This window comes from Sprattus sprattus (genome assembly GCF_963457725.1).
Source record: "Sprattus sprattus genome assembly, chromosome: 11".
Lineage (NCBI taxonomy): Eukaryota > Metazoa > Chordata > Actinopteri > Clupeiformes > Clupeidae > Sprattus > Sprattus sprattus.
In genome coordinates this window covers 11278845-11288882 of record NC_137909.1, presented here as the reverse complement: position 1 = coordinate 11288882, position 10038 = coordinate 11278845, and the positions used below count along the sequence as shown (strand labels likewise).

General features: G+C 46.1%; 1 protein-coding gene across 1 annotated transcript in view; it reads right to left on the bottom strand.

Annotated features, from left to right (window-relative positions):
• Nucleotides 1-10038, bottom strand: part of cabp1b (calcium binding protein 1b) — a gene marked incomplete at both ends in the record, with an annotated part of 15634 nt that continues 5596 nt past the window's right edge. The window contains 6 exons of the mRNA XM_080847657.1: nt 1-26; nt 998-1070; nt 1454-1528; nt 2640-2749; nt 5476-5619; nt 5921-5951. Of these exons, the coding sequence (XP_080703783.1) occupies nt 1-26; nt 998-1070; nt 1454-1528; nt 2640-2749; nt 5476-5619; nt 5921-5951 (459 nt within the window). The remainder of the gene's footprint in view (nt 27-997; nt 1071-1453; nt 1529-2639; nt 2750-5475; nt 5620-5920; nt 5952-10038) is intronic.

Sequence of the window (10038 nt, the reverse complement as noted above, 5' to 3'; positions counted from 1 at the left end):
TTAACGAGACATCATTCGCACAAACTCTGAGGGCATTAAACACAGGAGATGGACATTACAAACTGCACAGAACTAAAACACATTCAAAGACATTTGTGGAAAAAAATAGTTGAATATCATGACCTAATTCCTGAAACACACCTTTGCATTTCACACACAAATATAAATGTTCCAAACATCCAAACGGAGGTGAAAGATGAAAGGCCATGTGATTATACACTGTGTGAAAACTAAGAAAAATCCATGGCAAATTCATTTCCTATGAAATTATCTCATCACACCCTGACACTATAAAGCTTGAGCATCACAGTTTAATTGCCTTTGGAAATGAGCAACAATATTGCCCAGTGATTGAGCGAGCGAGTTCGGGCTATTTTTAGCCTGAGCGCTGCCTTGTGTGCGGTGCTGATGTGTCGCTGTGTGAAGGAAAGGGTGGCGAATCCTAATCAGGATGTCAGGATCTGCCATCATGCTCTTTCATAAGAACAGCTACCCATCCACAGCTATTTCCGTCCTGCTAGTTCTGCCTGTGCACCTCATTTCTGTGGGTAATCTATGAGGTTCAGTAATCCTGCGCTCGGCAGATAATCTGATGGACAGTTCTGTGGCACATCCCTACTCCCACCCCCACCCTGCTCCTCAGCAACCATGGTTTCTCCCTCATTCCCATGTTCTTTCTCTCTCTCTTTCGTTGTCTGTCATTTGCTCTCTATCTCTCTTTTGCTGTCTCTCTCTCACACTTTGTCTCCCTGTCTCTCTTTCACTTTGTCTCCCTGTCTGTCTTGCTTCCTCTGTCTGTCTCGCTGGGGGAACTTCAAAGTGCTTCACTCAGTTCCTAGTAAGCTTCGTAGACCTCTATGTAGGTCGCTTCACCCAGGGAATCAAAATGGGCTCACAGAAACGTCCATTTGGTACACAGTACATTTGGAAGCTGGAGGACACACACAGTTGTATACACCCATAGGGTTTGTTCATTTAAGTCAGCTCCAAAAATCACCTTCGAAGTCAACATGACCGTCTCCATTGAGGTCAATGTCCCGCAGAATGTCCTCCAGATCCCTGTGGCCAACCTGAAGCACAGAATAACAGTTTTCTATATAAAGTATATATACTGTATATATTTTATATCATATTCATTTAATTATAATGTACTCCACATGCACAGTGAACACATAGATATGAGAACTATTGTTCATGTACATCAGACCTGTAGTTTGAGAAAAGTACTTTGCCATTACACCAGATGTTGGATACTCAGGAGGAAAGGCCAACTGTTTCAGTTTCAGCACAGAGGTATGAATTCCAGCTTCCCAAGACACACACACACACACACACACACACACACACACACACACACACACACACACACACACACACACACACACACACACACACACACACACACACACACACACACACACACACACACACACACACACACACACACACAAACCTGTTGGCCCAGTAGTTTCTTCATGGCCTCTCTAAGTTCAGCTGTGCTTATCTGACCATCACCATTTGTGTCAAACTGAAAGAGAGGTAGGACAGGAAACAGCAACATTAGAATAGTGGTTGCATACATTCACTACAGCCTCTCTTGTTCCAATAAATTGGTCTCTGTAATAAATAAATACTTTGCCACAGAAAAAGTTCCACCAGGTAACAGAGTTCACCTTGTGTAAGCTTTTACTGAAAGCTGATGTTCCAACTGAGGTCTACACATAGGTCAAAATTCCCTGCAGGGAGTTATAACTCTCTGGTAGTGTGTAACTAGAAGCTGACAGAAAGGGGGGTATTTCACCTATTTGTAGATCTCAGTGGGAACATACTGTTATCCACATGCCATTCTTTATGGGACAAGTCTGTAAAATCCACACATGTTCATTTTTATATATTATGGCCTCTTTCATACAGGAACATGGAGAAAATATGTTTTTATATATGGCTTACCTTTCATGTTATAGGGCCTTATGAAATGTATATGCAAGCTCTCTACCACAGATTAATGCAAGTATTGTACATGACAAGTGAGATTATTTTCTTTTTCCTTACTTTTCCATATGAGATGTTTCTTAAAATCATCACTTGACTACAAGACCATGTCTCCTGTTGTATTCTTCTTTGTTTCCCGAAACACACCCTTCATCTTCATGTTTGTGTATCGTATCTATTACCTTATCCCTCTTTTCTGTCTCTTTCTCTCTCCTACTGGTCGGCCCCCATCCCTCTCTTCTCTCTCTCTCTTTCCTCTCCTACTGGTCTACCCCCATCCCTCTCTTCTCTCTCTCTCCTATTGGTCTGACCCATCCCTCTCTTCTCTCTCTCTCCTATTGGTCTGCCCCATCCTCTCTTCTCTCTCTTTCTCTCTCCTATTGGTCTGACCAATCCTTCTCTTCTCTCTCTCACTTCTCTCCTATTGGTCGGCCCCATCCCTCTCTTTCTCTCTCTTTTCTCTCTCTCTCCTATTGGTCGGCCCCATCCCTCTCTTCTCTCTCTCTTTTCTCTCTCTCTCCTATTGGTCGGCCCCCATCCCTCTCTTCTCTCTCTTTTCTCTCTCTCTCTCCTATTGGTTTGACCCATCCCTCTCTTCTCTCTTACTCATTTGCCCAATCCCTCTCTTCTCTCTCTCTCTTCCTCACCTCTTTGAAGGCGTCCCTCAGTTCCTTGATGCCGATCATGTCTGCTGTTTCAGCAAGCAGCTTAGGCCCCATCAGCTCCACAAAGTCCTCAAAGTCCACATGACCGCCCACTAAACAGAAACACAATGCTGAATTACAATTGAATGCATGGATTCCATAAACCCACACGAACACCTTGAAGGGGTGTACACACAAGAGGAGGCTAGCAGCGACAACAGACCATAGACATAGGAATACTTGGACCAGCATTGTCTGTGACGTCGCCATACACTAACATTCAAGTGTAAATTCACCCGCAGATTTTGAGCCCAACTCACCCACTACATTATTGAAAAAAATGATGAAAAGTCCTATGTAGTTTCCTTACCACTTTTCCTTGACCTCATGATGATTTACATGGTTTTCCAAGATGTTAAGGAGAGATCATGAGGACAACCGCAGTGCAAAGAGAATCCTAGTGCACTTACACTAGACTTACGTAATCATGAGGCTCCGGATGTTATTAACTTGCCGTTATGTTGATTGTTTGTTGTTGCTGCTACAAGGAATCAGGGAAGGCATTATCTCCATTCCATTCCCTATGCTGAAGGAGATATGACACTGACGCACCTTTCCTTCAGCATTTAGATAATTAAACCAGCTCTTACCCAGCAAGCAAGCCTCCACCGGCCCCATGCAGGCAGGCTGTGGGCACTGTGGGCTAGGGCCAGCCCACACCAATCCTTCACAGGCCCGGTATGGGCACTGTGGGCTAGGGCCAGCCCACACCAGTCCTACACAGGCCCGGTGTGGGCTTGCCCAAAGCGGGGCCTGCAGCTTTGGGTTCACTGCGGGCTGTCACCGGATAGCCCAACAAAGTCTAAGCTGCCCAGAAAACCCATGCTGGGCCTGTGCGGGCTGCCACATATGGCCCCCCCTTAGGGCTGGCACAAGGGCCCTTTGAGGGCTGCCCACGCAGGCCCTTTGAGGGCTGCCCACGCAGGGCCCTTTGAGGGCTGCCCACGCAGGCCCTTTGAGGGTTGCCCACTTTGAGGGCTGCCCACGCAGGCCCTTTGAGGGCTGCCCACGCAGGCCCTTTGAGGGCTACCCACGCAGGCCCTTTGAGGGCTGCCCACACAGGTCTCTTTGAGGGCTGCCTACACAGGGCCCTTTGAGGGCTGCCTACACAGGACCCCTGAGCTTTTGCTCATTGGCAAAATGCTGGCCCCACAGTGATGGCCCTGCGTGGGCAGCCCTAACATAGCCCACAGGAGCCCTCACTAGGCCCACACAGAGCCTGCACTCATTTTTTGCTCATTTATTTATTGAATTTATTTATATATGATAGTAAAAAATAGAAAGTGTTTGTTCTGCAAATCTAAATGGATGCAGTTACAGCATAACTAACATCTGTATAGTCAGAAATGTACAATAGCCAAAAGGAATTCAAATTAAAGACTTTAGTAATACAAGTGTGTGTGTATGTGTGTTTGTATACAGAAAAGCTCTATAAAAAAATGAATTATTATTATTATTATTATTATTAATGAGCTTTGTCAAACCAAACTCCGAGGTAGAAAACGTATAACTTTTGAGTTTGGGTGGACAAACCTCACGTGGACTACTGGTAAGGGTGTTGGGCTGGAAAGCGTAAGGTCATCGGTTCAATCCCCAAGCGGCAGGAAAAATGTGCTGTGCTTCACTTCACTGTGTGCTGTGTGTATCACAACCCTGGATGGGTAAAATGCAAAGATCAAATTCAGAGTGTGTGTGTGTGTCACTACCTTGGATGGGTAAAATGTAGAAATCAAATTCAGAGTGTGTGAGTCTCTACCCTGGATAGGTAAAATGCAGAGATCAAATTCAGAGTGTGTGTGTGTCACTACCTTGGATAGGTAAAATGCAGAGATCAAATTCAGAGTGTGTGTGTGTCACTACCTTGGATGGGTAAAATGCAGAAATCAAATTCAGAATGTGTGAGTCTCTACCCTGGATGGGTAAAATGCAGAGATCAAATTCAGAGTTTGTGTGTGTTTCTGCCAGTTTTTTACTTTCACTTTTATGTTTTACTATTATATATAAATATATTCAATAAATAAATGAGCCAAAAATGAGTGCAGGCTCTGTGTGGGCCTAATGAGGGCTCCTGTGGGCTATGTTAGGGCTGCCCACGCAGGGCCAGCACTGAGGGGCCAGCACTTGGCCAATGAACAAAAGCTCAGGGGCCCTGCGTGGGCCTTGTGAGGGCTCCTGTGGGCTGTGTTAGGGCTGCCCACGCAGGGCCAGCAATGAGGGGCCGGCACTTTGCCAATGAGCAAAAGCTCAGGGGCCCGGCATGGGCAGCCCTCAAAGGGCCCTTGTGCCAGCCCTAAGGGGGCCCGTATAGGGCTGGGTATCATGGCTGCCACTCAGATACTGCCGGGTCATCTCACTCAGTTAGGAGTCAAGCAAGAAAAGTTATTCGACCGCAGCCCTTGGCAACCATGAGCTTGAAATGCCCACCAGCGACCAACGATCAGCGACAAAGTGATGGACAAGGTGTATGTGTACGCCCCTTAACACACAACCAGACTTGGTATATCTCTCTTTCTGTCTTAACATGCCAACACTTACAAATACTGTACATTTTATGCTTTCTTTGGTTTGCTATGCAATTACAAATACATGCATGACCACTCCCCTCAACATTACATTTTTTTGAATGCATGCACGCACACATAAACACAGCACGCACATTCACACACATTCCGCAAAGTCCACATGAACCCATCACAATCCACTAAAGAGGACCTTGCAACACACACACACACACACACACACACACTCACATGCTCTCTCTCTCTCTCTGTGTACTTACAGTTCATGTTTATCTGCTGGCTCAGTTCTATCAGCTCCATCTCGGTGGGCATGTAGCCCATTGTTCTCATGCAGTTGCCCAGGTCCTTGCAGCCGATGAAGCCGTCCTTGTCTTTATCAAACTCCTTAAACGCCTCTCGCAGCTCTGCCAATGAAGAGGGCCGAGGTGAAAGGTCATTCTCAACCTAGTTGTCAGCTTTGTCACAGTTGACAGCCTTATGCTTCACTGCATTCTTGAGTAAGAGAAATTCCTTCCTTTCATTTTCTGCTGTGTTTCACTTAACGTGTGTATGTGTGGGCATGCAGTATGTGTGTGTCTATGTGTGTTTATGTGTGTGTGAATGTGTATACGTGTGTGTGTATGTGTGTATATGTGTGTGTATATTTGCTTGTGTGTATATGTGTGTGTGTGTGTGCGTCTGGACTTTCTCAGTCTAGAGACTCACCATCCATCTCCTCTGGTCTGAGCTCCCTGTCCTGAAAAAAAAACAGAGAATAAAATAAGAACCAATCACACGTGTCTTGAGCAGCCAAAGATGACTCTGTAATGAGCGTGGCTCTGATGCAACACGTGGGCCAGCGCCATGTATGGCCCGGCTATGGCCCACTCCCTTGGCAGCCTCTGCTGCTATCAGCATCAGTGAGTCACTGTTGCAGTTACTGCTTCACTGCTCACCAGAAGCCATATGAATTGCTGATGCTACTGTAGATGTCAACATGCAGTTTTGCATTTTATAACCCCGTAAGATAAGGACAGCATAATGTCTCACCCTTTCTCTCTCTTACACACACACACACACACACACACACACACACACACACACACACACACACACACACACACACACACACACACACACACACACACACACACACACACACACACACACACACACACATACACACACACACACACACACTTTAGTTAGTGACTTTAGTTACAGCTTTGGTTATACTGAAATCCATGTTAGAGAAATACAATGAGACATATCTTTTTGGCAAAGCTGGGATACATATGTCCTGTTCTGCTAAAACAACAACCTGAGGGGCGCACCCACATCACTGACACATCTCGGCTGGCATTGAAGAGACGATCATTGCCTTCGCTCTCAATTTCGCCTGAGGCTAATTTAGCTGCACACATGTAAATGCTAGCAACAAGATGTCTGCGTAAATTTGGACGAACAAGTGACTGCGTGTGAACGAGACACACACACACACACACACACACACACACACACACACACATACGAGTGCCGTCAACCACAGCAGACTCCAACTGATAAACCATGAGCAATGTCAGTAGACCAAATAGCAAGGAGATATTTCAACAGCACAAACCACCACTGTCAAAACAAAACATGCCCAAATGAAATGCTCTGCAGAAAAATCGTTTTAATCAAGACCTTGTGGAGCACCGTTTTCTTTATTTGTTCTAAAAACGTGTTGCTAATAAACCTTTGCTTTATGTCTTGTAAAGTACCTTTAATTTATGTGTTAGAAAGAAACACATTTCCAATATGGGTTGTAAAGAACACCTTTCATCTTCTCAGAATGAGTGACGGACTATAAATCAGTGGCTCCTCAAAGATTACAACCATGGAAATTATAGGCAGGAAAGACACTGGCAGGGTCCAAACCTCATTAAAAATCTGAGAGTGAGCATTATGAAAACATGTTGTGATGTAAGCTGTAAGGTTTTGGCTTGCACACAGAGCCCAAAATAACAAAACAGAGTGAAACTCATTTAGTTCTCTCCTGGGGAGGGTCAGCCATGGGTTGGGGTTGGGGGGTTGGGGGCTGCTGGGTTACTCAGGCTGTGTGTGTATGTGTGTGTGTGTGTGTGTGTGTGTCTATGTGTGTGTGTGTGTGTGTGTATGTGTGTGTGTTTGTGTGTCTGCTACTGCTTCTCCTCCATCAGCCTGGCCTCGGCTGTCACTCTGTGCCTGCATCACAGAGCACAGCAACACGATCAGCCACTCACACATAACACACGATGCAAAACACACAAAATACAGAATACACAACGCAATCTGACACATGGTGAACTACACACCCAGGGCATCAGCCACTCACACACAGTCAAGCATAACGCACCAAACAGAACACACAACACACACATGTCTTTGGCCCCCCACGCAACACAACATCACACACGATACACAACACACCCAAGGCATCAACCTCTCTCACGCAAAGCAACAAAATGCCTGGGCTCTCGCACACAAGGCACACCATATACAAAACAAACAGGGCAGGGGGATCACACTTATCACAACATACACACACACACACGCACACACACAAACACACACACACACACACACTCACACAGACAAATAGGGCATATGCCCCTCAAACATGATCTGACAACACATGACACAAAAACACACACTTACAGGGTATCTGCCCCTTACAACATAACACCACATGCTTGGTGTGAGGTTAGACACAGTTCAACGCAGTACAAGTTTTGGGTTAGGGGAGGCACACACACACACACACACACACACACACACACACACACACACACACACACACACACACACACACACACACACACACACACACACACACACACACACAGAGAAGGAGTGACACAACAAAACACAAGGCAGAGACAAAGGAATGGAGGCGGTAAAGGAGAAAAGAGGCAGTACAGTAGAAGAGAAAGGGACCGAGAGAGGCAGATTAAGGAGAAAATAAGACAGAAAAGAAAAGAGAGAAGAGAAAATAAAAAAGAGGAAAAAGGATAGAGATGAGAAAATCAGAGAAGACAGTGGAGAAAGCTGAAAGTGAGAACGATGGAAGAGAGCAAAGAGGAGAAGATAAAAGAGCATTTGTAAGAGCATCTGGTAGCTCAAGTTCGATTGCAGCTTGGTGAATGTAATATGACCAGGGGCTAAGCCCAGCATGTGGAAGGAGGATGACAGTTTCCCCTAACGACTGATCTGGAATCAGCATGAGCATCATCCGCCCCATTACAACACATCCTGGTCACATGAGCACATGAGTGCATAGAGCCGTCCCGTTCCCTTCAGTGGGCATTGGTATTTTTCTCCTGCACTGAGGAATGTATGGCGAGGTTATATAATGACAGAATATATAATGACTGGGTGACCGATGAAGAGAGAAAGATCTGGAATAATGACAGAGAAAGAGATGGGGAGGGGGGGGGGGGGGGGGGACAGAGAGAAAAGGCTGAATGAGACTTGCAAAAAAAACTAAACCAACAAGGAAAAAATAAACCACCCACACAGACTAACAAAAATAGAAAATAAACAATCATTGCTTAGTGCTAATCAATTCATCAATCAATTCAGCTTGGCACACCTTCCTCATTCACCTTGCAAATACATTCCTCAACCCCCCTCGTGTTGGGGTTAGAGCGACACCGGCTCTGTTATTCCAGACCCTTCCATTCTATTTCTCGGTGACAGCCACACCGCCATCTTAGTTTGGCCAAAAAAACCTATGTGGTCTCTCCTTTGCAAATGAATACTTGGGACCAAAAAAAGCTTTTCCCGGGATTTTTTTTCTCTAGTCTCACACACCGCTCCTTAAAAAGAAAACATGGACAAGACAAGACAAGAGGGGGCAAGAAATAGATAGAAGGAGATAAGGGGAGACGGTGTAGAGACAGCAGGACAAAGAGACAGAGAGAAATGTGCTGATAGAGTGGTAGACAAAAGAGAGGGGGGGGGCGGTAATAAGACAACAAGAGATAACGAGAAAGACAGAAAAAGAGAGAGAAAGAGAGAGAGAGAGACAAAAGAGAGAGAGAGAGAGAAGGAGAAAGAGACAGAAAGAGAGAGAGAGAGTAGGTAAGGAGCAGTAGCTGCAGAGGAGGAGAGAAAGATAAAGTGATGGACAGAGAGGTAGAGGGAGATGCAGAGAAATAGAGAGACAGAGAGAACTAGACAGGAATAGACAGAGAGAGAGAAAAAGGGGAAGAGTGTGTGTGTGTGTGTGTGTGTGTGTGTGTGTGTGTGTGTGTGTGTGTGTGTCCAGACTTACGTACAGCCTGCCGATTCTCGGCGAAGCCCTTCCTGAGGAAGATGCAGGCAGGACCCAGCACATTGTGCATGAGGGCGCAGTTCTGGGCCAACGCCAATAGGGACTCCTGGTAGGTCACCTGTGCCTCCTCGCAAGTCTGCACCGCCTTGTAGCTCTGCTTTCTGTCCTGCACCACGGGGTCGCCGGGGGTCATGATTAGAGAGGGGATACTGAGGACAAACTGTGCTTACAGCAACTCAGGACCAGGAGGGGTGGGTTGGGGTATGGGGGTGGGGGGTGGTGGTGTTGGTAGATGAGGCAAGTTCTCTCAGGTCTGATGAGTATTGAAAGGGAGCTGTCAGTCATCCAGAAGAGTCAAAGTCGTTTTGTTTGGCAGCCGCAGCACTGCATTGGGTCGTCCAGCGGGCACACACAAAACACACAAACACACACACAGATACACAAATGCGCGCGCACACACACTCACACACTCACACACACACGTACGTACATGTCCCAACACACACATACACAGACACACACACACACAGTACTCATGTTTCCCAAA